At 44.2% G+C, this 27,974-nt stretch overlaps 1 protein-coding gene across 2 annotated transcripts; it reads left to right on the top strand.

Annotated features, from left to right (window-relative positions):
• The first annotated feature begins 21 nt into the window (after positions 1-21).
• Positions 22-27,704, top strand: smad6b (SMAD family member 6b). Of its 2 annotated transcripts, XM_086028891.1 has the most exons (4): positions 25-2,034; positions 5,442-5,498; positions 5,987-6,064; positions 26,958-27,704. In XM_086028891.1, exons 1-4 carry the CDS (start codon positions 1,266-1,268, stop codon positions 27,497-27,499), a joined length of 1,446 nt encoding a protein of 481 aa, XP_085885017.1. In that variant the 5' UTR covers positions 25-1,265; the 3' UTR covers positions 27,500-27,704. The 2 variants fall into 2 exon arrangements, with proteins under 2 accessions (XP_085885018.1, XP_085885017.1); XM_086028892.1 differs by lacking the exon at positions 5,987-6,064 and having other exon boundaries at positions 22-2,034.
• The last annotated feature ends 270 nt before the right edge of the window (positions 27,705-27,974 follow it).

The raw sequence follows: 27,974 nt of genomic DNA on the forward strand, positions 1-27,974 counted from the left end.
TTAAATCAATAAATCAAATTTTTTTTTTTTTTTTTTTTTACAATAAGTCATCACTTATGTTTATCCCAGCATTACCACTAGTAAAACATCATACATGGAATGTTTGCAAATAGCATTTGAGGGAAATATTCCAACATTTTAGCATATTTTCAATTTTTGGTAAAATGTGGATTAGAAATAGCAGTTGAAAACGTAATATTCATCTGACTACGTAATATAGGTATGATATTCTGCTGAGGTTAGAGCACAAAAATATCTTAGGGAAAAAAAAAATAACATTGAGTTGCATGTTATTTTGCAGCCGTGCACGATAACAAACTTAAATGTAAATACGTTTTTTTTTTTCAGAGTGATTGGAAGTTAAAGCAAGAGGTGGCCGTTTCGCCTTTAAGAGTTAAGAAACTTGAAACCTTGTTTGCGCAACAATCAGTGCAGCTCCCAGCCGCCAAAGTGTCTAGACTAGCACATGATGGTAGTCAGCCAATGGCTCCAGCGCTCTCCTCGGGGGCCCCGCGTGTGTGTGTGTGAGTGTGTGTGTGTGTGTGTGCGCGCGCGCGCGCGCGGAGGCAACTGTGTGTGTATCTGTGTGAGAGAGACGGGGGGAGAGAGAGGCAGGGAGAGGAAAGGGGGGAGTGAAAAGAGAGAAACGGGGAAAGAAAGCGAGCTGGCTTGCTTGCAGTTTGGTTGGACTCTGAGGAGAGAAGCAGGAATGCGCTTCTTGGTCCCGGGGATCGCTCCTCTGCTTTGCGTCCGCTCGCATGGATCCATTGTTGGGATTGTAAAAAAAAGAAAAGCGAAGCATTGACGTCTCGGGAGGACAAGGATGTTAATACCGAGTTGTTTTGGGATTTAATCGTCGCTTCTGTGCTCGGTGTGTGACAAACAAAAGTGCCAAACTTTTCAAGTCTGCGGGTTCTTGGAGTTTATGATGCTACTTTCCCCCCCTCAATGATGGACTCCACGTCTTCGGTGTTCTTATCTGACTTATAACCAACCTGACGAGACACTTTCTTATCTTTTTTAATTTTGTTGCATTGTGCTCGGAATGTGGCGTTTGGTCGCTAATGTTATTGTCACGCGCTTAGACGCAAGCGGTGCGTCGTGCGTCTAATGTTGCCGTTTGGCCAGCAGTGCTCGTCGGTCGGCCGTGCATGCCTTGCACGGCGTTTCGCTCACTTCTTCATGTCGAGTGTGTGCAACGTTGGGACAGCCGTAGACCAGTAACCCGCCCACCCCCCAACCCGAATAGATAGTCAAGTTGTCGTATGTTCAGGACGAAACGCTCAGGTCTTGTGCGGCGACTCTGGAGAAGCCGTTTGATTCCAGATAAAGAGGGAGACGATGGTAATGGCCAAACTAGCGAGGGGTGCAGGGACGATGTGTTCGCGAACAACCCGCAGAAGATTCCCAAAACGGAGTTCCGACCGGTGACCCCCAGCGGGTCTTTCGTCGGGGACGCCGGGGGCCCCGTGGAGGTGGTGGACCAAGATGGGGGCGCGGGGTGCGTACAGGACCAACGGGGTCCCCGCTCCGTGCAGGACAGCGACTCCAGGACGGTGACGTGCTGCTTATTTAAAGAGCGGGACCACGCCGGGCTCAGGGCTCCAGAGGCGGCCCCGGGTAGCAGGGACCCCGGGTCGTGCCACTTGGCGTTCAGGGGTCTCGGACAGCGGGACGCCGGCTCCCCCGAGGCCGGCCAGGAGACGATGCCGCGCACCGTGCACGAGCAAGAACTCAAGTCGGCCACGCACTCGCTTTTAAAAAAGCTCAAGGAGAAGGCGCTGGATACTTTATTGGAGGCGGTGGAGTCCAAAGGCGGCCTCCCCAGTGACTGCGTCCTGGTGTCCCGGACTGAGCTGAGGCTGGGCGGCCATGTGGCGTCCCCGCAGCTGCTCGTGTGTAAACTGTACCGCTGGTCCGACCTCCAACACCCGGCCCAGCTCAAACCGCTCTGTGAGTGTAAAAGCTGTTGGGGCCCGGACAGTCCAACTGTATGCTGCAACCCTTATCACTACAGCCGCCTCTGTGGGCCAGGTAAGAACTCCACTGGCTCACCTACGCATATACAGTACATAATCATCTGTAGCAGTGCCTCTCAAACCTTTTAAGCTTCACCTCTAAAAATACTTAAGTGCCGCATATTTTACAATACAGTAGCATAGTAGGTAAGTGTTCCTAAAAACAAGACACTGTGTTTTATTGCATAAAAGTTATTGTTAGCATGGTGCTCAGTTTGAACATTAACACTGTCCGTAAATCAAAGTGCAAGAACTGCTCTTAAATGACTCAATTACAATGTATGTACCTAAGTAAATGTTTGAAAAACAGCTCTAAAAGATTCAATTCAAATGCATTGCAATTAAAATTTAAATACAACTGAACTGCATTGAACAGTACTATTTAAGTTACACGCACAGTTTGAACATTTAATTCAGTGATACTTTTGTGTACCACCAGAGGGAGCGCACTAGTAGGACAGAATCACTGATCTCCAGCACTGTTATTGAGCCTAGGAACATATTTTACATTAGAAAATATGTCAGGGCACACCATCAAACAAAAAAGGCATATACCTGTGAATTGCCATCGAGTAGAATGGCATTTTATTGTTTTACACTATATGTCACTGGCATAGAAAGATGAACCAAAATATGTTATTTGTTGTAAATAAATAATTTTCAGACCAATTACATGAAATTGGGTAATTTCCCACAGCACACTTGATGATTTCTCAGAGAACAATGGTTGGGAATCACTTATCTAGAACTTACGAATCATTTGTACCGTAGTTTATTCAAACGTGCCTGATTTATCTTTTTTTTTTTTTTTTCCAAGCCAGCCAGGTACCTATTATCATTAAATACAGAATAACTGCTCCTCGTCTTTCTTGATCATTCTTATTGATTTCTTTGACATTTTAGATAACCTTTCACTAACTGAAGCATGACTGTGTTCTAATCACCTTTTTGCCTAAAGCGAACAATAAACATGTTGCAGGAATCAAAGTGGTAGATTGTCCCATTTTCAAATGTAAATTTACAATCAACATGTCACACTTGAAAATGTACCAATTTCCAAGTGTAAATTTAGTCTGCGTATCCCTATTCATATGGAGTTCTATTGTCTTCTTGGTGATATTCAGTCCTGGCTAATGTTAACATTCCACGAGCTTGTATACTGCCTTGAAAAAAAGAATTTGTCAATATATGTACTAGAACATCACTCACATTGGCCTGTGACACATTGTCCTCACAATGACGCCATGTGTTTGCCCCTTCCAAATAGTTCATGTTTTCACTGCATCGGTTCACTAATGTCTGTCGCGTGACTTTCGAGTCTCTAAAATGATAGTTTGGAGGTCGAACTACTTCTTTTGTACATTTTTCCAACTGTTGTTGAAGTAGCTTCTATTGAACAACCGTAATTGTCATAATAATTGTACGGAAGAGAAACTTGGGCTATTGTGCAGTTGTCGTGTCCTGACTTATTGGAAACATTAAACTTCAGGCAGCGGGCAAGCCTGCAGTTTGGCAAAACCCCCAACCTCAGGCCACTTGACCCCGCTGACGCCATGACAACGCACACTATCATGTGCAAAGATGCAAGTGTCAGTATTTCTGTCTCCTCTCTGGCACAGGAGGTGGATTTTCCATAACATCCATGTTTACAAGCCAGCTGGCCGCTTTCGGCTCTTCAAAGGCATGCGTGCCACGATATCAAATAAAATGCAGCCCCTGCGTTGCGCGCACAAAAACACGATTGGGTGTTTTTGTTTTGTTTTGTCAGTCGATTATTTTAGATAGACAACGGTGGCAATGTCTTTGCACCTGGGTTTGTTGTCAAGTTGCTTCCCTCTAAAAATGGGTTGCTGGATTTCACATTACACATTGCAGGACCCAGGCTCGTAGTAGACATAGCTCACTTGCGTTCATGCGTGGCCCGATAGAGATGGTATTTCTTTCATGCTATTCGAGGCCCAAGCTTTGAATCAAGATCTTAATCATTCACTGGCTTGGACATTGTGTGGAAATGGTTAAGTAAGATATGCCATATTTGGAGATACGAGTTCTCAGTAAATTCTTCTTCAACCGAAAAGTTGTTTCAAGAAGATTTTTAAGGGATTTTGAAACAAAATTTTTTTGTTGGCTGGGAGACTGCATTGGACTGAACCCCAAACGCATCCCTTTTATTCGGTCGGGCATTGTACATTTCACATGAGATCCGTTTCAAGTTGCGCCTTTTAAAGCCCTTTTGTCCTAAGAGGTCCCCTCGTGCTAGTTAGGCGGAGGAGTGGCGATAATATGAAGTCTGCATACTACTGGCGCCAGACTGACTCACCGTGTATCTGAATGACTGAGTTCAGATCCTGGCAATTACTGCCGCCACTCTTAAAGGACCTGCTGCTATTATGCTTTTCTCCTTCCCCTTTTCCCTGTAGCAAGGTCACACACTTTCCTCTCTGCCCTCCTTGTGCAAAGAACTCTCCTTATTTCTTCTCTTTACATAAGATAAAAGCATCCTGTCAGAAATAAGCTCACGTTTACTTTGGATTAATGCAACCTCTTCCTGTGTGTTTATGTTAAACGTTGGCGCCATTAGCATATTAGTGCTCCAAGTGTTTTGGATCTAGATGTAGTTTGTCTTTTTTTAGACTTAAATCTTATCTTGCACCCTTGTGAGGATAAGCAGTTTGGATAATGGATGGATGGATCTTATCTTGCGGTGTTACCTTAACCATAACCTTTATTATCACTGTAATGCAAACGCACAAAATTACAATACTAGTTTACCCTTGCACACAACTACAACTCTACACCACTAGCCTTCTATTGGATCTTATTAGATAGTGTGGGCGTACGTAAGTAAGTGGCTATGAATGTTTTTGCAACATGTGCAAAGACGTAGGTATAAAATTATGATTACATCCCAAATTATACCCCAAATCCATATGTTTATTATGGGTCCACATTAAGGCCTTACTGATACGGAATAGTTTTAGGCCAATGCTGATTCCAATATTTGACAGAATAAAATTCTGGTAACTGATTAATTGGCCAATTAATAAAACAATGCATTTATAATGAATAAAGTAACTTATTTGTTCATCCCTTACAGCTTCCAACAATAAAGTTTTGACTTACAGGCATAACATTTGACTTTTTTCCATTACTTTTTACTTTAGAATTTAACTTCACAAATGACAGAAAAAAATCCGCCTGTTTTTTGCACATTTTGGGGGGGGGGTGAATGGGGTTGAATGTCATTATCTTTGTATTATGTTGTAAGTGTTACAAAAAACGCAAAAAATAAATTCAATCCCTCACCAAATCTCAATTACAAACCTTGTGGACGTTGTCAAAACGTACACACATGCCGGGTGTATTTATTATACATCATATGTATATATTGTTGTGTTTAACATCATGTATTTCATATTGCAGAGTCACCCCCACCTCCATATTCAAGGCTCTCCCCCAATGAAGAACACAAGCCACTGGGTAAGTGAGGCTAATTATCTCATTATCTTCACTTGCTGCTACCTATCTTAATGTACCTCTAACTCCTAACCCTTTATCTACAATGACTTTGTCAAGTTCTTTCAATAACGGCTTTAATGAAACTTCAACCCAAAAGTGCTGACTCAGTCCCCTCCGGCTCCTTCCAATCCGCTGAAATATCCGCGCATCCGTTTTTCAAAAAGAGTGGCCTTAATAGTGGCGCGGCGTGTTCTACGGGCTGCTGGGCCGGCCAGCACGAGACCAGCTGAGCGTTCTGGAAGCACTTGTAGGCGGATGTCATCAGTTAAAGCCTGTTAGTGAGCCTGCGCTGTTATCTATTATGGGATGAAACTAATAGTCTTTAGTGGATGGGGAACATGATATTGGCACTAGCAATGATGAATAGTAGCAGGAGAACGCCTGTAGCAACATTGCAGGGAGGCTGATGCACCTAATGAGCAGGCTAATTCCTCTTTCCTTCCCTGCAGACCTGTCAGACTCCACATTGTCTTACACTGAAACGGAGGCAGCCAGCTCACCAAACGTCACTCTGGGGGAATTCTCAGGTGGGTGTGCTCCTCCAACTGTCGTCAGTCTCCAAATAAGGAGCTTGTTTTGGAAACTGTTTATAGTGATTACCAGAAGAGAAAAAAAAAAAAAGCATACCGATACTGTTGAACGGGACATTGTTGATGTTTGTACAAGAAACAATTCCGTGTTCCAAGGAAATTGTTTTTGATGACTTTGTGGAGCGTTTCTAAATATGTGGGGGTTTTGGGGTTGATGTTTGTCAGTGGTGTAATCTTATGGATATTTTTACGAATAATTCAGTTAAATAGCCACACAAGACAGGCGACATTTTAAAAAGTTGTTAGCACATTATTCATTGTGAGCTTTCGGTATTTATAAAGGAAATCATTTTGATAGGGACCTTGTTTTGGATGTCGGAATATTGTATAGTTCCAAGTACTTACGTACTTTATCCTATTGTGCAATACATTTTGTCCGTACAATTTGTGGACCATTACAAAGAAACTAAAAGGCACTGGGCACACTTGTTTTTCCGCCCATTTGTGTGTGTAAGTCACATTTTGCAGAAAAAGCATCACAGCTCTTTACGCGCGCACCTTGACAACAGGTCAGTACTGTATTTTGCGCAGCTGTTGAGCATGTCTGAATGAATGTACAAACTGACCGGGTTTCATTTTGGCCTTGTGTTTTATTCCTTCTCATTAAAAGCTATTAAGAGCGCGAGCTGCCCAGATAAAGGTTTCATTGTAAGTAGCCGTTCCACAGGGCGTGCGGGCCTCCCCGCCCTCTGTTTTCCTTTCAGAAATATTTGAGTGGGATAAAAAGCGTAATAAGATCCGGGCTCATTCAGAACCACACTCACGCACGCATAACTTGCGCACATGCGTGCGTGCAGACGTTCGAGAGTCAATCTAGCGTGGCTGTCGTGGAAGGGAAGCTTCGGGGGAAACCACCAAAGGAAGTGAATAGAAACAGACAGTCTGATTGGAAATGAAACTCGCCTTTCTGGTGCCAGCGTGAGCTCACAACCCCGTCACCCCACCCGCCCGTCTTTGTACCGGCGCCTCGGACGGCGTCACGTAAACGGGGAGTACGTACGTGCTAGTGAGCGCATTTCCTCGGAGGATTGAGTCGCTGGTAACCTGGCAGTGAAGTATTCCGTCAAAGAGGCCCCGCTGCTCCCCTGGTAGACGGCTGTCACCACCCAGTGTGGCCCAGTGTGGCGACACTCCCTGAGTCAACAAATGAGGGGCTTGTCAGAGCGTGCACCACAATTCCTGTGAGACTGTGGTGAGCAGGGAGTTTCTAGACATGCGAGGCTTTGGTTTCTTCCTGCTGCGATGCCGCTGGCGCAGGCCGCACTCGGGTGAGAGGCTGACCAGTGGGCCAGAAGGTGGTGTTTTAATTCCGTGCTGTGCGCTTATTATTGAAGCCACTCCTGTTCCCATCGTGTGTTTCAGCTTTGGGAACATGGCTAAACGTGTGGGTTGTTTTTAACATACAGAGGCAAACTGTTCCCCGTGAAGAGTTGGTTAGAAATGAACCAAACATTTTAACAAAAGAATAGGAGGATAGTAGTGGTTTGGATCAGTACCACTCTGTACGATGCCTACAAGCGCTGCATGTTGACGATGAAATCAACTCAGCTCACTTCAAAATACGCAGCAGTTTGGCATCGTGAACACATCTTTGAAAAGTACTCAGCAAGCTGTTTTGTGGCACTTCCAGTTGAACTTCACCGTCAAGCTAAACAAAAACAACAAAAAAAACACATAACTTCCACTAGCTTAGTGCTAAAACATAATGGCTAACAAATAGCATTGATGGTCAAGGGAAAACGCGTTAAGGAATGGACATTTGAAAACAAACGGTGCAGCAACGCTTGTAGACAGACAGTATAACAACACTCACAGGTAGGGGTGGGCGATATGGGCTGAAAAAAAAAAAATTTCGATATTTTTTCAAGAAACTCGATAACGATAATTTGACGATATTCTACAAAAAACATTGTAAATCTGCAGTTGCAATTATGGATGGACAGCATTTGTGAACAACAGCTCTTGTTTATATTCTAAATTGCTTAATACAGCTTCTGCAAAACATAACGATATTCTACGGCAATATTTAACAATGAAGAACTAAAAATGATGTGTAGACTTACATTGATTTTTGGGAATGTTTACGTCATTTAAATAAATGTCTTCTATTATTCCATAATGATATGACATATACAATGACATTTTGAGCTGCAGTAAGTACTGGTGTACCAACTTCTAGAGCAATCAGAATGAGAAAAAGGTGTTAACTACAGCGATCAGAATGGGCAAAAAAAAAAATTGATATGTGATTTGTGTGACGCTGTATAAGTGTCATCCAGCGAGAGAAATGAAAAAGACGTCGTCATGACAACACCCATTCTCATACATTGGCCACCGTGTTCGGAATAAAGTTGAATAACAAAACTGCAACTTAGCGAAAAGTGCATTTTCACACTCATTCATCACTGTGATATGTCGACTAGTGACTTTATTCATGTTTGGGTGTATCCTGGCGTCACACTGATAAGCCATCGTAGTTTGTGCAACATGCCTCGGGAATACAGGCTAGTTATCAATGATGCGGACTACAAGCGTGTAAACTGAATGTTAGCCGAACATCCAGGCTGTCACGTTTGACTTGCTCGCCAAAGTACTGTGTGTGTGTGCGTTTGTGGTTGTTGGCTCAACTTGGCGACTGTTTTCTGAGTGTGTGTGTGTGCGTGTGTTTACTAAGCTTTTGTTTAGCGTGCTTGCGCGGTCGCCAAATTTTCCTCATAATCTATATGGCTCGTGGTGAAACAGAATTGCTCTTCACGGCGACCGTTTTGGTACAATGTTAATTCCACCAACGTCAGTCTTGTCAACCCAAAACCATTTACAGACTACCGACGACGTGGACTCGCGCCTCGCTAACCCCGCTGGACACTCCGCCATATTTGAAACAAAGCTCGGCTGCAGTGCGAACAGAGTCACGTCAGCGGGTCCTGCCCGCTGATTCGGCCAATCACTTTCTTCCTCCTCTGTCGTCAATGCACACTGATTTGCCAAATGAGGATTTCAGCATTTCCTCATCGAGGCAGTATTAATACTCGATAATGTAAAATCGTGAAAGCAAGATTGACGATGATATCGATGACGATCGCCCACCCCTACTCACGGGCGTATATTCTTTATACACTGAGAAAGAGTCACTTACAGGAATTGAGTGAAAGTCGTTTTGTTCATGATGCACAAACTGTTTCCTCTTTACATTCTATTTAATTACAGTATGTCATTACTGTATGGTTTTATAAAGTCCTTATTCTTAAAAGCGCATTACAAAATCGTTGTTGAGTCTTTTGACCACTGTGTAGGGTTAATAGGGTTACCTTTTCAAAAAGATCAGTCATCATGTTTACGATAGTGTTAAAACATTGACCAAATACGGTTGCTTGCTCTATAAAAGGGTATAAATCATATCGGTATTCACTCGGTACAGTGTATAAGAAACATGGTGCCAAATGTTGCATTATTCAGTGAAAAAGAAGGAAAATCTAAAAAAGAAATATCTTAGGTCAGCCTGGCTATCTGCCTTGGCACAAATTCTGCTTTTCTCCAGCCACCACCCCCACGCCGCCCACACGCACACAAAATTACATGAAGATTGTTTTCTTCCCCTGTACTCCTGCAAACAAACAAACAGATTAAAACCTAACCTCCCCGGTGAAGCTAATGACGTAAAATATCATCAGGAGACTCAAGGAAGTCTCCGTCATTAAGCACTCAGTTATACAGTTTACAGAGACTTGCCCAGTTTTTGTACTTGCCGAAAACCAGACATACGGCAGTGCTGTCTCCTACACAACTCAACTCACTCTAACCTACAGGCCCGCCCGTCACGCATATTGTCAAGTCATCGTACATTTAGCATGTTGCTGACCTGGAAATCACACTCCACGTGATTTGCCCCGCAGCTCGGCTCGAGAGCGTGCGCGGTTCGTGTATGGGAGCCAGACTCCAAACCCTGACAGAGGAACAAGTAAACATGAGTGGGTGGGGTGTAATGTGTGGAATAATCAAACCCAGCGTGCGGCCCGGGGCCACAGAAATGATCGATGCGCATTCTTCTGTGTAGCGCAAGTGCGCAGAAACACATTAGGAATGGTTGCGTTGGCAACAAGTCCATTCTTAATGATTACAACGCATTTGCATCATTTTATGCCCTCCAAATACAAAACATTCAAATGAATTGTCTTAGGATGTTTCCGTTCACATTTCCCTAACGCTTCTTCTTCACCGAAGTGTGCGTCGTTGAAAAGCATCAAAGACCATGTGGCCGTTATCAATACCTCAGGCTTGCGCTGCTATCTTTAGCCAATATGTGCTCGTAGCCATCTGGACCATTCTCAGCGTTTTATTTAAACACGGCTGCGTCACATTGTGGGAGAAAGACCAGACACTCTGGGATGTCTGTTTACGTCATGTCGACTTGGGAGCATGTGCACGCATAGTATGCCGCGTTTGTGTGTGTGCGCGTTCGTGTATGTGTGTCTGAGTTTGTCTTTGCCTGCGCTGCCCTCCCAGTGTGCCCGCACACCTGCTTCCTCAGCGCCCGGGACTCGTCGTGTGCACATCAGAATGCAGGCCTTTGAAGCAGGTCTCATTGCTTCCTGTATGACTGTCCGAGGGCCGCCCGCTCCCTACGCATTCACTTTATTGCGGCGCTCTCATTCAGGGAAAACTTGATTTCACCAGCTGGATTTCTCCAGGTGAAAGACAATTCCCTGGCAAAGCCCTCCGAAGCGGAGCTTAACACATGAGAGCGTGGACTGAATGGTTGTTACTACATGTGAGCACATTGACCCGCTGTTCATTCCCCGTACAATTATACATATACAGTGCAACTTTGACTTATCGCCCCAAATTACGAGTGTTTCAAGTTAGTTTTGGCCATGTGCTACCGCTTGAGTGAAGTAAATAAAATAAATGGAGCATTGGAGGCACTGTACAGCGCTGGCATCTGGGCAGGGAGAGTCACAGCCACTGATGCGTTTTCACATTTACTCAACAGATAAGCAAGCTGCTAGGCCTTCAATTCACACCCGGATGCTCACATGCAAACTGTCACCAGCTTCGCTTACTAGGCCATGCCCCTTAAAGTCACACAGCCATGTAAATGCTATCTACAGTATTTACACTTTGTAGACCCGGTTTATTGCTTTATATTTCTCTTTTATTCGGATTTTTGGTATCAGTATCGGGCCGATATCGACCTTATTTCAAGGTATCGGGTACTCATGAAGGCTGCCGATACCAGGTACCAATACTTAAGGTAAAAAATCTAGCATGGAATAAGTCCTCTTCGCCAGTAGTTGGTGTTGCACTACGGTGGTTTGATACATTGCCTAATAATGTGCGTCAGAAAGAAAGTTAATTTTTCGCAATTATCTGTCATTATGTTATCATTTCATATACAGTATCAAAAGTAATATTATCGGTGCTCAGTATCGGTGAATACTTGAGTAAATACTTGTACCAGTATTGTCTGAAAAAAAAAGTGTTAGCAAACCTTATTGAAAACATATTAAAAGAAATGTCTTTTGGGGTTGAAATTGTTTTGGGGGGTTTTTCATACACATGCCAACATTGTGTTCCTGTTATAGAAAGCAATATTTACGATCAATGAATGATGTAATCATGTAAACTGTTCCTGCTTTAGACTGCTGTAATATCGTGGCTCCAGTCTGCCTACATTCTTCCATCATCACAGGTTGTGTGCCCAATCAAGCCCTGGAATTTGTCGGCATAACACCCTGTACACACACACGCACTCACGCTGCTGTGACTGCAGGGGCTCCCTCGCATTTACAGGGGTCACATGACTAGGAGGACATACAAAGTGCCCCCTGTCACTGTCCTTTTACCCTTCTTTTCTGAGAGTGTAGGAAAGCTGGACAGATGAAGCGGGAAGACGTTGGTGCCCTCTTCCCTGTAATGCACGCTTACTAGAGGGCATCTGTAGTGATAAGTTCCCACACAGTAATCATTCCACTTTCTGCACAATATGCCAGCCTGTCTCTGGAGCAAAGGCACTTGATCAAGCCCACTCACATATCGACTGAATCTGCCAGGCAGAAGACGGTTAATAGGAATAGACTTCATGTTTGATTGATCAGGGGTATTGTAGTGTGCAGGTGCTTAGACCACTAATAGCGTTTGTTTATTACCCACTGTGTATTTTATTGTATAGGTATTCTTAAAGAGGGAGTCAATGCAAAACATTTTTTTTTCAAGAATATGTTCTATGCAAGCCCGCTAGTTGAAACAGGGCATTCTGCTAAATATTGCGTTTGTGGAATAAGAGTTGATCCACTCGTTTTTAGCCATCTCTGGGGGCGGCCATTTTGTCACTTCTGTCGACTGAAAATCACAACTGCTCACAACGACCACTCACCGCTCAGACTCAGAAAACTGTTCAGCCGTGATTGGTCGTTGTTAGCCGTTGTGATGTCATTTTCAGTCGACAGAAGACAAAATGGCCGCCCCCAGAGATGGCTAAAAACGAGTGCATTTTGCTGCTTAATTTATATTCCACAAACGCAAAATGAATCAGAATGCCGTGTTTCAACGAGTGGGCCTGCTGGGAACATATTCTTGAAAAAAATATGTTTGGGTTGACTTCCGCTCTAAGAAGTTGCACATTTGCCTTCATTTGACGGGCCTTTGCACACATGAATGATATGAATCCAACGTGAGACTCAATTAATGAATCGTTTTCGTGGCAAAACCAAGATCTGCATCCGGCACACAAGGCCGTCGCTGCCAAGTTGTCACGTAGCAACAACCAGATCAGCATCTTGTCGTTTGGGCTCATCTCCCTCGACAACCTGGCACATATCCTCCGGTTTCCACCGCAGACCTGAGTCTTTCCCAGCGCCTCGCCGCCCACACTCCCTCAGGAACAGCGATGCTCCAGGATACGGGATGTGGAAATAATGTGACTGGAGTGCTTCCACCCTGCCTCCTGAAATCAGGTTTTGCGGATTGTTTATTTGAGGGGAAGGAGTCCTCAGACAAACATCCTGCTGTTAAAAAAAAAAAAAAAAAGCGTCCTGGGTTTTTGTCGCAGTAGCGGGGAGGTGGACTGCCCCTCTGACAGCGGGGGGAGCCTGAGGAATGTCGGAGAGAGGAGCGATATGTTGGGCGGGCTTGTAGGGGCTCTCGTCACCCCGTTTGTCACGTCCAGCTCGGTGCTGTACATCCTGAGGGGTCTTGTGCTCTATTCTCTGTGTAGCCGTGCAAAGCCCTTACCCACAATCCCCGTCTCAAGTATCTGTTCCTGTCCTGGGAGGCTGGTTTCCGTTTCCTCTTACGTAACACACACACACACACACACACACACAGAGAAATGAGCCATTGATAAGAGCGATAAGCACATTTTTCATTTTCCCTTTCTCAGCATTGTTAGACTGCGATCAGAAATCCACTTTCAACTTTTCCTCTCGGGGGCCGTGCCGCTGAATGTCCTCGGTTTGAGTCCGCAGCAGCGCTTCATTAACATGCCCTGTTGTTGTGTATGCAAGGGTGTGTGCATGTTTGTAGTTGTTTTGATTGTTTGTAGGTTGATTGCGGTCTAGATTGTTTCCACTCAGACCAAAAAAAAAAAAAAAAAAAAGTTGTCATCTGGCCTTTAGATTAAGATGTATCCATATTTTTGTCCTCAGTTTCAGATGTATCGACATAAGGCAAAGTAAACATTGAACTATATTCAAAACAGCTTTTTATGATCTTTCCGAGATGAGGAGACTGTAGCTGTGTTCAGTTGGGTCCAGCTCGCCATGGGGCCATTTAGCGCGCTAATCTCTGATCTCATTTGTCCTTCCCCTGCGGGGTGTGTCGGAAAGATGGCGATAGCCGTGTCTGCCCCGTAATTAGTGTGGCATCATAGCGTCGCGACACCCACTTATGAATTGTACAAAGACGATGGCATCATGTGTCTGCTTATTACAAGACGGGCTTTGTTTGGGGAAGAAGGCACATTTTGTGCTCTCCCCTTTACGAGCGTTGTAATAAAGTTGTGATTCTTTTTTTTTTGACAAATCAACTGTCTGCAGTTGGTCACGCTTCACCGTTTATGTGCGAGACCAGGTTGGTGCTGCAAAGGAAGCATGCTAAAATTGGGTGCAGTGCTATTGACAATGTGCATAGGGCGCTCCTAGGCCACAAATGGTTGACAGCGGTTCTTATATGAGCTAGTAAACAGTAAATAATAGGCACATTCACGATGAGCAGTGGTATGCAAAAATGCACATTTACACTAACGTTTGTGGAGGGTGGGGTGTATATGCTAATGAATAATCCATTATGTTTTGGTGAGGACCTTGATTATCTTGTGGCTACAGACTAGGAATGAACAATTTATCAAATTCAAGTCGACATCGCTATGGAGTATAATGTAATTTTCAAATAGCAAAGGCTGCAATTTGGGAGGGAAAAAGCAACCTCTGCTTCATTTTGGTCTGGTTAGCTTTATTTTTTTGTGAGAATTTCTTGAGGTGTTTGGTAAATTAACAACTGTAATCAAAATAGATTCACTATTTTAATTCATGGTTCATTTGCCTTTATTTTTTTAGTATAAGCCTAACCTTGAAGACCAAATCATTTATCTTTAAGAAATCTGTCTTGTTTATTGTAATACAGATGAATCCATTACTTGTTTTTGTTTAAAAAATGCGTGGTAAGAGGACCTTGAAAAAAGAATTGCATATTAAATAGCAATCACAATAATTGAACGGAAAAATTGCAATTGGAATATTTTTCAACATCATTCAGCCCAACTACAGACCATATTTATTTTCATGGTTTGAGTCACATTGGCATCAATAGGCCCTCCCACCCAAGCAATTATATAATGGCACCAGAAGTCTCGGGGAGTTGCCTGCTAATTTACAAACAGTTGGACAGAATACAACTACGTCACACTTTTGTCCCTTTTGTTAACAATTCAGCTTTGTTAAAGTTCCGTGCTAAATTGAGGCACTTTGTAGTTATGGTCTTTATATAATTGAATCAACAAATTGCACGGCGGCTTTTAAGAAGTCATAACCGAACTGCGCTGTTTGGTCTGGTCCTCTGGCTTTTGATTTCGTAATCTAATGTTGCCCGTGCACATACATTGCGCGGCTGCGGCGCTAATCTAAAGCAGTCCTCGGCGTGGCCTAAAACCTTTTACGTGCCGCGAGAAACAAGCATGCGGGCTCAGTATTTATCTGTCTTTTGGCCAGCCAGTGTGGTGCCAGCGCTGTCGGGTGTTTGACTAACTTCTGAAGGGCTCACAGATAAAGATTAATCAAAAACCTCATGCATGACTCCGAGTCTAATCTCCCGGCACCGTGCTTGTCATTCAAGGTAACACAGTGCACTGTGTTCAACCAGAATAATGTGTGTGCGCAGCGTGGAAAGTAACCGGGTGTGCTAAGAAGGCTTCTGCCCCGTTTTTTTTTTTTTTTTTTTTTAAGCATTGCGAGTGACCTAATCGTGCGGAGGGATGCCGCTGCCATCTTCACTGGCTTCACACCGCAGCGCAGCAGCAAAAGCTCCATTCATTCAGCTCCGGGCATGGGGTTACAGCAACAAATAAGGAGCGTGCAATGCCATTAAAAATGTATGGAATGTCCAACTGTTAGTTTAGTGTTTTAGTGTGCCTCCTCTCAAGGCTGAGAGGGGGAACAATGCTCCCTTTTGAGCGGCCACTGTAAATGTGCTTGCCTGGCGAAGACGAGTGGAGGGGGTGCCAGTTGCGGAGGCTGTTTTTATTTTCTGACCATTTTACCCACAATTATAAATCCAGACACTGGCCTTGGCCGGCCATGATTTTGGCCTGTGGTCTGATTGCTGGCTAAAATAGACTCAAGATTTTTTTTTTTTCCCTTCCTCCCCAGAGGAGCGTGGACAGTTGCGCCCGAATCTATAGCCGTCAGTATTTTTAAAACTCAGAATAGCCGGTGCATTCTTTCAGCCACCAGAATGCTGCGTGTGGATTAGCTGCAGAGGCCCATGTCAGTCGACATCTCCAAACAAGCCTTTTACAGCGAGAGGGGAAGGACAGAAGCTCATTGTGGACGGGGAGGAACAATAAAGTACTTCATTTTCTCTGGCTGTTCACGTGTAACTGGAGAAACATGATTTTCTCTCCTTCATTATCTTCAACTTGATCTGCTGGGCATAAATCTCTCACACGGCTGTTACCGAACATGGGACCAAGAGCCGACATGGATATCATTTTTAAAAGGCGGCACATTTGTTTGATGATTAAAAAAAACACCTTATTTTTTCACCTCGAGCCTTTTCGGACCAGGATAAGCCTTATACAGTTATCCACGCAGTGTACTATATGGACCAAATTATTGAAACGACTGAATTGAAGTCGAATGTTTTCTTTTGGGAAAATGTATGTTGGAGTGTGCTGGGAATTTGTGTCCATTCATCCAGACACGAGCTCACACTCTCCATTTGAGTTCATCCCAAATGTGTTTAATGAGGTTGAAGTCGGGCCTTCGGCTAGTTGTTCAGCACCAAAACCCTCCAAGAATGCCTTTCGAAACAGACCCTCCCAAAACTGCTCCCACAAAGTTGCATGCGTGCTGACCTAAATGTGATAAGAACTGACAGCTTTTAAATGGACGGATTGTCTCAATACTTTAGTCCATATTGTGTATGTTTGGCTTCAGACAACACAACACACAAACTATGCTGACGGGTGAAATTCCCTTGAAAATCATAGATTCAAATCATAGATTTAATAGATTTAGTGTGTGAACTCCTATTGATTTTATCCCTGGCAATAGGTTGTGAAAAAAAAAAAAAAAAAATCTGTTGACGTTTGAAATGTTGATTTTACGTGTCTTTTCTTTCGTGTCTTTCTTCAAGTCTTGGCTGTGTGACTTCAGTACGTGCAGTCAGGCTGTCGCATTTCAGGGTACGGTTTAGATTAGAGGTCTGGCTGTAACTTCCCCCTCTTCTCCTCTATGTGACTGCCAGCACATTATTTTCTTAATGAAATCCTGCTAGTGCCTTTAGCTTCAAGACTTTCTGCAGATGTTGACAGTGAAGGGCCATGCTGGCGATTGGTCATGTTCACTGCTGCATTTTTAATTGATGTCTCTCTTGTTGTGAACCGACTGAATGGGGAGGGAGGGGGTGGTGCGTGGGCGTTGTTGTCTGTGTTTGGGGAGCTGGTGTCTGGATGTTCACGGTGGAGCAGTGTGTCTTACAGCCCGGCAAGTGTTGTGATTGAAACATAAACTCTGGTGCCACATTATCCCGACAGAACACATTCTCCTCACAGACTTTGATCCACTGGACCCGATCAATAGCAAACCCTTGTTTCAACTATGACTCTGTCCATCACATATGCCGGAAACTAAAAACCAGAGCTGGGCATCGCCGAACCGCCACCGCGTTCCGTCATGCATATTTAATGTGGTCCCGGTCCATCCCTCGTCGGCGACAGCCAATCGGTGTCGAAAACGTAATCTTCTTGTCACAAGAAGGCGCCGCACGAGCAGACGCGCTGCCAAACAAAGAAAAAATATCCAACTAAAACAACAGACACACGCGCACGCACTGGTGATCGGTGAAATAAAAACAATGTGGGAGCGCAAGGTACACAACGCTGTTTTACTTTTTCCTTACTCAGCTGCGTGTCAGGAGTTCAGTTAGGTTATTAGATAGATTTGCATAGGCCAGTTTAGCTGTAATGCTTCATTGTTGTAGGAAGCCCCTCAACCACATAGGTTAAGTATGCATACAGGTTAATTTCCATGAAACTGCTTAGTCGGCGCTTTTTTTTTTTTTAATTGTATCCCACATCCCCCTTAAAGGTGAAGTCAACGCAAACTTTTTTTTTTCATGAATATGTTCTGTGCAAGGCCACTAGTTGAAATAGGGTGTTCTGATAAATGTTGCGCAATGTTAATCCACTCGTTTTTAGCCATCTCCGCGAGCGGCCATTTTGTCTTCTGTCGACTGAAAATGACATCACAACTGCTCACAACGACCAATCACGGCTCAGATTCAGAAAACAGGTCGGCCGTGATGTCATTTTCAGTCGACGGAAGACAAAATGGCCGTCCCCACCAACTGGATGTGACAAATGCGGATAAACAGTGAGCACGCCTTCGCTGCCTTAATCTTCTTACAAGAGTGAGGGTTGACAATGTCATATATTTCACGATACTGAAACAAACCAACCTCTGCCAGCGCCAAGACATAAGCCAACCCTGTTGCTGTGCTCTGCGGCGTTACACTCTACAGTGTCCACTCTGCTGCAGTACTGTAGTCCATTTTCTTACTGCCCTCAGTCTCCTCTTGGATTAAATCAGGGGTGTCGAACTCCGGTCCTCGAGGGCCGCTCTCCTGCCTGCTTTCCATCTCTCCCTGCTGCAACACACCTGTTTCAAATGATCAGCTCATCAGCAAGTCCTGCAGGAGCCTGATCCCGATCGTTTGAATCAGGTGGGTTGGACGAGCAAACCTCTGAGGCATGCAGGAGGGCGGCCCCCGAGGACAGGAGTTTGACACCCCTGGATTAAATTGTTCCTGTGGTCAACAGCCACATGGACAGTAGTAAAAACTGAACAAGAGTTCTTCTCAGTTGTGAGTGTTCTCATTCCAGCGGGCACATTCAGTGCATCTGGATTTTTCACTGTTTCCCGCTGTACTATTTTCAAGTGGAAAACTGAGACAATCCATTCATCCATCCAAACTCCCCACAAGAAAGACCGGTTTTGAGATTCGAACCCCCGACCTCAGAACTGATGCAGATGTGCTAACCGCTACCCAATCGCGCTGCCCATTGGAAAAAATCTGCATATGCAGGGTTGGGTTAGTCATTTCCAAAACCCAAAGAAAAAAACGTCTACAAGATCATTCACTTAGATTTTTAACGTACTCTCAAAGAAAAAAAAAAGTGGGCTGCCTTGCTGCACCCTGCCCCCCACGTCCTAACCAGAGTAGGAAGTTTGTAGGCACAGGGAGGAGGAGCGGGGGGTTGAGGAATGTGCAGGGTCGTCTTTACTCAAGGGCTCAAGCCTTCTTGGCTGAAATCTGTCTCGCACACTCGCAAACAAACACAAAGCGCGCACACGCGCGCGCACACGTAGGTTGTACGAGGGGGTCAAAGAGCGCAGCCACCCAGCAGGATGTTCGCTGAGTGTTTTGCTTTCGGTGCTCGGCTGCCTGCCCTCTTCCACGTCTGCGGGCCTTGACGGCGGCCCGGGGACGCGACCTTCACAAACGCCCCCGCCAGTTACGAAGGGCACCGAAGGACTCCGCCACACGGCTCACTTGAGTGCCACGGCTTTTGGCACTTTGCGGTGCTTTGGAGGAAACTCAAAGGAAATGAGTAGCACGTCGTCTTCCTTTTCTCCTTACGCTGCTCCTCCGTGTTAGCCCCTTTTGCTCCCTGTAGCCTTTCTGTAATTTATTGATCTGATTTATGGATCGTGTTTGTTATCCGCTCCGCGAAGGGCGCAGCGCTTTTCCTCCCTGGAGTAGTCGTCCCACAACGGAGGGAAAGTGTAGAGGAAGTGGATGACAATGTGAAGTATTCCCATTGTGACAAGCCAGGATCGCTTCGCTGGATTCGGTTTCTCAATTTTGCCTTGGCCGTGTTTTGTGGGAGCGCATATCTCTCTTTCCCTCCTTCCTTCTCTCCCTCCCCCCTCTCCGCCAAGCACACCAGACCTCGGGGAGAGAAAAAAAAAAAAGAAAAATCCATAGACATATAAAAGCAGCTTCAGTTGGCGTGTCTGACTGATAAAGCTGACTTTGATGGCAGAGATAGCCCAGACGCCAGCCTAAATGTTGCCTGCTCAGGGTTTTAGTCTGCCAGTGGGAGCCATTGTGCACTGAATTAAAGGCCTACTCCAAGCACGAGGGGGAGGCTGATGCTTAGGTTGTTGTTTTAGGGAGGAAAAGGTAAAGTATGTACGGGGCGAGGTGCCGAGGAATGCTCACAAAATGTTACAAACGCAATTCAACGACCATAAAGTAAGTCCTCCTGCACTCTTTTCCCTCGCCACAGCCCCCCCTCCAGCCTATCAGTTCATTGGGAGAGACTAATAGCCGGAGGGGAATCTAATCCTTGGCACAGGATGAGAGGCTGCTGCACCCCTCTCCTCCCTTTTCTCCTTGCCGCCCCCTTCCCCTCCACTGGGCTGCTCAGAGCTGGACTGGAAACAGTGTTTTTGTTTTTTTTTTTTTCCCCCCCCTCCCCTCCGCTGCAGACTAGCGGAGGAATGAGTTCATGTGTGCACTCCACTCTGGATTAGCAGAGATGAAGTGTAATGGAGGTGGCCTAGTGAGCATGCAGGGGAAGCCGTTGTTTGTTTGCCTGTCCCCTTGGAGGTTGTGGCGTTTTAATAGGGGCTCCTTCCTTTTTTACGCTTAATCACCCCTTAAAGTCATTTCTGGACTGCTATTTAAACTTGCATGCTTCCATTTTTGTGTAATCTGGTCCTTATCCACAGGCGAGAATGTTCGGATGTAAACCGTCTTTGTTGTGACGTTTTTAATCGTCCCGGAGGGGGGAAAACACAAAAACAGCCGACTTTTTTTTTTAAGTTGTTTTGCCTGTGACTGTCACAGTCTCGAAATTAACTTTGAAGGACTTTAAGGGTGATAAACTTATTGATTGTGTTAGCTTCATGACGGTCCATGATAATTGTCTACTTATGATGGACCTTAAAGAGGAAGTCACCCCAAACATATTTTAAATATGTTCTATTCAGACCCAACGATTGCAACAAGACATTCTGATAAATATTGAATTTTGGGAATATGACATCACAGTGCCTAAGGGTTCAGGTAAGGACCAATCACGGCTCAGTTTGCGAACGTCACATGAACAAACTCAGAAAACAGGTGAGCCATGATTGGACATGACCTGAGCCCTGAGTAACTGTGATGTAATTTTCAGTCAAAATAGCCACCCCCTGGATTACAAATTAAAAGTGAATTTTTAGTAGGGCCAACAGATTTTTCGAGGCTGATGCCAATTCCGATATCAGGAAGAGTAAAATTCCGATAATCGATTAATTTAAAAAATGTATAAAGCACTTTCATTTTTGGTCCCTTAAGGCTTACAACAATAAAGTTACTTAAAATGGGGGGCAACCCAAACATATTTTTTTCAAGAATACGTTCCCAGCAGGCCCATTAGTTGAAACATGGCATTCTGATTAAGTTTGCGTTTGTGGAATATAAATTAAGCAGCAAAAGGCACTCGTTTTTAGCCATCTCCGGGGGCGGCCATTTTGTCTTGTGTCAACTGAAAATGACATCACAACCGCTCACAACGACCAATCACGGCTGACCTGTTTTCTGAATCTTCCACATTTGACTTATGTATAATGTTCAAATTTAAAACAGAGAGAAAAATGTGCAAAAATATCCCCCAAATAAACATGCATTGCTCATTCACATCATTCATAAGGTCAGTAATTAAAAGTTACATGCATGATAATGTCATGCATTTTATAATTTAGTCGAGATGCAAGAATAGAGAACATGTACAGTGTGTACAGTAAGGTGTTTCCGTGAGTTAGAAAATTCACCACACCCTAATGTTCACGAGTGAAACAATTTCATTTGTCCATGAGCTTGCCCTCTGTTGCTTTATCCCCTGTCTAATAAAATGAGGTCTCGGCACTTCATTTGACAGACCGGTCGATACTGCCAAGCTCAAGAGATTGCATTTTGGAAGCAGTAGCTTGAAAGCCGATAGAATTTGCACAACACTGCAAAAGTTCAACTCTAACCAATATTAAATATCTCAAATCAAGGTCAAATATGTTTGTTCTTTGATGTGTTTTCTTATCAGTCAGTTTAAGTGTAAGAGCATTTCACTTGCTTTTTATTTGTTTATTTATTTTGCTTTAAAATCTTAATAAGATATTGTAACATATTGAGCTTTAAAAATTGGCTATGAGTAAGTGTAGCTTAAATGAAAAATACCAGAATTACAGTTTTTACAGTTCTTTTTCCCCCAAGTTTACTTATTTTAAGAAATATCGCCAATGCCAAGTCAATTTCCCCTTTTTTTGACAGCTCATTTTTCTTGAATGAAGTAGTATTCATAAATTCATTACTTTTCTCTCTTGTTTTTAAGCTTTGCTTTTGCAGAGGACATCTCAAAGATGTGTGTCTGAGTGTCAGTGAACTCGATTTGGAGTCATTAAACCATATCTATTTTTAATTGTATCAGGAAAATGCTTGTCAATCCTTTACAAGTTGCTTGACGATATCAAACAACAGCAATAAGCGCACTTTGAATCTGTTTATGTAACGTGTTGCAAGCTCAAGCTCCTTAACTCCTTTGCGTGTTCAGCGTGTCGGAAGAGGAAGTGTACACATACCGTGGTTGTGGCTGGGTACGTGGACTCTGAGAGTGACACTAAGCGGAGAGGCTTTTGAGAATAAAATAACAATAATAACATGTGCTACTTTTCTAATGGGTAAACGGAGCTGTTAAAGGGCGATGGGGTTAAATGGATGCAGAGCACCAGTAATTGCTCCCATCCTGCCATGACTCCACCCTGAGCAGACCCTCTCAAAGGCCAACATGGATTCAAAGAGTTGGGCGCCTCTGCTGTGGTCAGAGGGGAGGAAGACACACGCCCTCCCCTAATTCACCGCCGTCACCGCCATGTTGTATTTGAACGGCCCGACCGTGCCTTCCCTCGCTCTCGCTCTCTTTGCTGCCGCGGTTTGCTCACATAGCATCACATTTATGATCAATGAAATTGGGGCTTTAGCACCATGTCTTTGTTGTGTTAGCAGGAAAATTTCATTGTCGACCGGTGGAATTCTTGGAGGGTCTTTAGTAATCGTAACGTTAATCATTAAAATCATAAATCATTCATTGCAATGGATGTTTATATTCGTCAACTGGAATCCAAATGTTTAGTCTTCAGTGCGAATATATTCATCAAGTATGTTTTTCAACTGGTAGGTCTGCAAAAGGGTCTTGCCCAGCTTGCTTGTGAAATTCAGCATTTTATACCGCTGTTAACATATCCCTGTAGATGGTGGCATTGTATCGCTTTGGATTTGAGATCAGCACAGATTTTAAGTAGAAGATAACGATCAGGCAGTGAATCTATGCTCGTCACGTCGATTATGAGGGAGGATAATGCCAGCACGTTGGAGGCACCTTATACTTGAAAAGAGTATGTTTGTGTGTGGTTTGAACTGAGTAGGCGTCACAGTATGTAGTAGAAACAGTATGTAGTAGAAAGTGTGTATTACCATCGTGAGAAAACATGACACACTTCATGGAGTGAATGAGGAACACTATGTAAAAAAGCCACTGAAGTTCAACTTGAGCCATGCGATAGTTTTGACATCATAATTTTCAGGGGCCAACCGATATGGATTTTTTATTTTTTTTAAAGCCAATTCCAATATTTGGCGGAATAAAATTCCAACAATCGATAATCGGCCAATTAATTAATGAAAATTGATGAGTGAATAGAATAACTTATTTTTGGTCCCTTAACACTTATAACAATAAAGACAGGAATTATAGGTGGAACATTTGACTGATTTGCAATACTTTGGCCTTCGGTGTTTAATTAACTTTACAACAGTAAGGAAAATTGGCTGTTTTGGGGTGTTTTTGTAAATCTTATTCTCTTTGTCTCATGTTGAAATGTGTTAATGTGAGGAAAAAAATTGATTGGCAATAAACCAGTCATGCCCCAATCATTGTTGTAATAGTGAGAAATTAGGGACATTATATAACATCCGGCGCAACACCTGATAATCTTTTGACCGTACACAAATGTGGTTGGGAATAATGTTCAAGTAAAGCTGTAAACCTTGGCAGTGTTTGTGTATTTGTTGGTTGGGTGATTAGTTTTATGCAGAATTATGCAAAAACTAGCCATTCAAATGAACTGTTCCAAAGAGGAAGTAAATATTGAAAAAAAAATTATAAAACTGTCCTGGCAATCTCTTTAACATTTTGAACATCAGTCTGGTGTTACGCAGACATGCAATGTGTCCTCATGTTTCCCCCTTTCGCATTCTTGGGTCAAAAGAAGTGAAACCATAAAACATATTGACAAGTAAGGCAAGTGGACAAAATATTTGAAAACACTGGAAACACTAAATATGGTATAACTACATTCTGGTGTATAATCTTCTCTTCCTACCTAACAGCCTTTGTTGAGACTGCTCTTTGTTTTGGAACAAGTGTGTCACAATCCGAGGCCTACTTTCTCGTAAAACGAAATCAGAGGTTCCACCGCCAAAGAGCAATTCCATTTAGTCCAACTCATAAGACGTCCGTTTCTGAAGAAGGTGAGCGGTTGCCGTGGTGATTTTCCAAGCGTCCAGCTGCTTGCTGATAGCCGTGCTCAGTCAAAAAGGTCCTAATGAGTCCTTCTCTCAAAGCTCTCACCTCAGTGCCCCCCTCCCGTAGCCAAAACACACAAGTTGAGGACACAAAAAACACAAACACGTCTGGTTCGCGGGCACGTGCGCAAAAGCACACGTAGACGCTTTGACACAACAGAGAAGCAGGAAAAGGCTTGGCTCACCGTGCCTTCATTGTCTTCCCTCTGGCTTAACATTTGGTACATTTCTAACCTTTGTCCCGCTCGTCGCTCTTCCTGGCTCACCTAGCCATCTCAAAAAATGATAATCAGGATTATTTTGATCGATATTGAAATCACGGTTGATGAACGCACATTTATTGATTTCAATGCGTAGTATTTATTGAACTACCAAAACTTAACTTTAATGATAACTTGAGAGAACAATCAGAAAATAAATAACAAAGTGAAATTATATTAAATTATAATGATAGCAATAAAAAAAACTATCAATAAAACACTGGATGTTCCTGTTGTGTGCGCCTTGGCATCTTAAGGGCAGTGTGGTGCCCTGCATGCATGGAGTACGCACTAACCATTTCCCAATTTGCGTAAATCAGTCACAGGGAAGACAGAATAACATGCTGATGTTACACGTGCTGCATTCAGGGTGCTTTGACAACGTAGGAACTTGAAAGCACACACCGTGCAGTTTGGCACGTTAATCATTTTTCTTCGATTATAACCATGGGCATACCATTATAAGTTCTGTTTTGTTTTTTTTAGTTTTCAACGCTTGTAACTATTCCATCTTAGCGTTTTATTTACATACATACACATTTATTTCACATTTTGTAGAAAATTGGCACCCTATAGCTCAAAAAATTGACGTAATAGGGAAAAACTGAGATCAGTTTTGGATTCTGCACCCAAAAATTAGTTTCAAACAGCTGTCAGACCTAATTCAACAAAAATGATGGTCTCCAGTGTACTATTTTTATGATCGGGAGTAACCAAATTCAAAATCACGATTACATTTCGATTAAGTGCCCGGCCGGCCCTGCTCGGTTCGAGGCTACGTGTGAAAGGTAGATAGCGGTGATCAAAGAGAAGGAGACGTTAGCCATTTGGCCTTTTTGTGTGCACACTTTGCAAGTTTACCTTGATGTGTGGGCTCCGTTTGATTTGAAACAATAGAGGTGGGCTGTAAACAAGTTGGGTCTGACTTCTTTGTACAGGCCGCTTGCAGTAAACGCTCAGCTCAAAGTGGAGGAGTCGCGGCGCGGAATTCACTAATGGCACATGCATGTTGGGGCCCCCGACGAGAGGGTGAGGTGGGGGTGTCGTTTCAGCCACCAGCGTGTGCGCAAACACACAAGAGAGCCTAGCCTGTCTGCAGCCCCCGACTCGCACTCCTGGTCCTGCGCTGCACATAAAAGCCTGAAACCGGCAGGCGCAGTTGTGTCTGCGCCCGTCTGGCTTTTCGCTAATCTTTTCCGCAAACTTCATTAACGCGGCGCAAAGCGTCACTTGGACGGGAGACGTCTTTGGTTCCTCCGCCTTCAAGGCGTCTGTTAATGCGGCGGGCAGTCATTACGCCCCCAAGAGCACACGGGCTGAAAAGGAATGGGGCCACAGGCCTTGGGCTTGAAATCCTCGGTGCCAATAGACTCTGTGAAGCAAAATAATGGCATCACTCTGTGTGTGAGTTAATGGGAGCTGATAGCATGAAGGCCGGGGGGTCAGCGGGTCGCGGGCTTGTGCTAAGTTGTCAGGGAGCTGAATGCCGTCCCTGGGCCCACAGCGGGGGAAAAGTTGTGCGCTGGGGGAGGGGGACCCCCTGCCTCAGCCCGATCACCCCCTCCCTCCTCTTGTACTACTGTGGAATGCGAGGAGGAAGACATGGTCATATTTTGTAGGAGTAAAAAGATGCAAATAAAAACTCGTATTCTCGACGGACGCATCTCACGAGGCATGCAAACGGGCAGCACGTGTGCGCGCGGATGGACGTCCACCGAGGGAGCACTAAGTCACGAAGGGCCGTCGCTGAAAAGTGTGCACGGACAGCAGCCATGAAAAGTGAATTAGCAAGCGGATTTGCTGGTCATTGGGAGATGCCAAATTCATTCCTCTGTGACAAGGACACAAAAGGGTGTTAGCTAGGAGACATCATCTAACTAGTGGAAAGCGTGAGTGCGTACATAGCGGGGTTTCAGCCGTGATGGCGACCTCTTGAGGCGGTGGCGGGAACTGCAGGCGTTCCCTCGGATTGACCTCGATCCACCCTCGGGATATGTATAGTCGGTCGCCCGTGTGTGTGTGTGTGTGTGTGTGTTGGATGGATGCGCAAGCGGCGGTATTTATACAAGGCTTCGATTTCAATACAGTGCCTCCTTCCGTATTTATAGCATAGCCATCTGCTCCCAACAATAAAAAGCAGATCCCTCCAAACGTAAGCCTTCCTTTTTACTAGCCGTGTTTGCTTGTGTTGATGTTTTGACTCCAGCGCGTTTCCCTGCGTGTCTTTGCAGATGCCAGCATGTCACCTGATGCCCCCAAGCAGAGCCATTGGTGCAACGTGGCGTACTGGGAGCACCGCACGCGCGTGGGCCGCCTCTACACAGTGTACGAGCACTCCGTCAGCATCTTCTACGATCTACCTCAGGGCACGGGCTTCTGCCTGGGCCAGCTCAACTTGGAGCACCGCAGCAGCACAGTGCAGCGCACGCGCGGTAAAATCGGCTACGGCATCCTCCTCAGCAAAGAGCCGGATGGCGTGTGGGCGTACAACCGCAGCGAACACCCCATCTTCGTCAACTCGCCCACGCTGGACGCGCCCAGCGGCAGGAGCTTGGTGGTGCGCAAGGTGATGCCGGGCTTCTCCATCAAGGTGTTTGACTACGAGCGCTCGTACCTGCTGCGCTACACGGCCGAGGCCGAGCTCCTGGACGGACCCTACGACCCCAACAGCGTGCGCATCAGCTTCGCCAAGGGCTGGGGGCCCTGCTACTCCAGACAGTTCATCACCTCCTGCCCCTGCTGGCTGGAGATCCTCCTGAACAACCACAGATAACGCCAACGGACCCCACACACCATCCCAAATATCATCTACCTAGATTTAATATAAAGTTTTATATATTATATGAAATATATATTATACTTGTAAATACGGAGTCCTTTTTACAATGTCATTATTTATGTATGGTGCAATGTGTATATGGACAAGAGGAAAAAAAATGGAAAATGCACTTTGGCTTATATATATATATATATATATATATATATATATATATATATATATATATATATATATATATATATATATATATACATATATATGTGTATATATACATATATATATGTATATATACATATATATATATATATACATATAAAGATAAAGAAAATTTCAATACCAACTTGAGAAATTATACAACAAAATTAGGACTGAGCCTGGATTTGGTGTATAGTTTTTACATACTATTAATATCCAGACGGAAAGCTAACCATTCACACATTGATAATAAAGTATTCGCATAATAAGTCGC

This window comes from Filicampus tigris, chromosome 4 (assembly GCF_054856515.1).
Source record: "Filicampus tigris isolate MCC_2025a chromosome 4, RoL_Ftig_1.0, whole genome shotgun sequence".
Lineage (NCBI taxonomy): Eukaryota > Metazoa > Chordata > Actinopteri > Syngnathiformes > Syngnathidae > Filicampus > Filicampus tigris.

Excerpts from the sequence above, each read along its gene's own strand:
- smad6b (XM_086028891.1), top strand. The coding sequence starts at position 1,266 with ATGTTCAGGACGAAACGCTCAGGTCTTGTGCGGCGACTCTGGAGAAGC. Across the intron at positions 2,035-5,441 it reads CAGCCGCCTCTGTGGGCCAG|AGTCACCCCCACCTCCATAT; the intron begins GTAAGAACTCCA and ends TTCATATTGCAG. Across the intron at positions 6,065-26,957 it reads CACTCTGGGGGAATTCTCAG|ATGCCAGCATGTCACCTGAT; the intron begins GTGGGTGTGCTC and ends GTGTCTTTGCAG.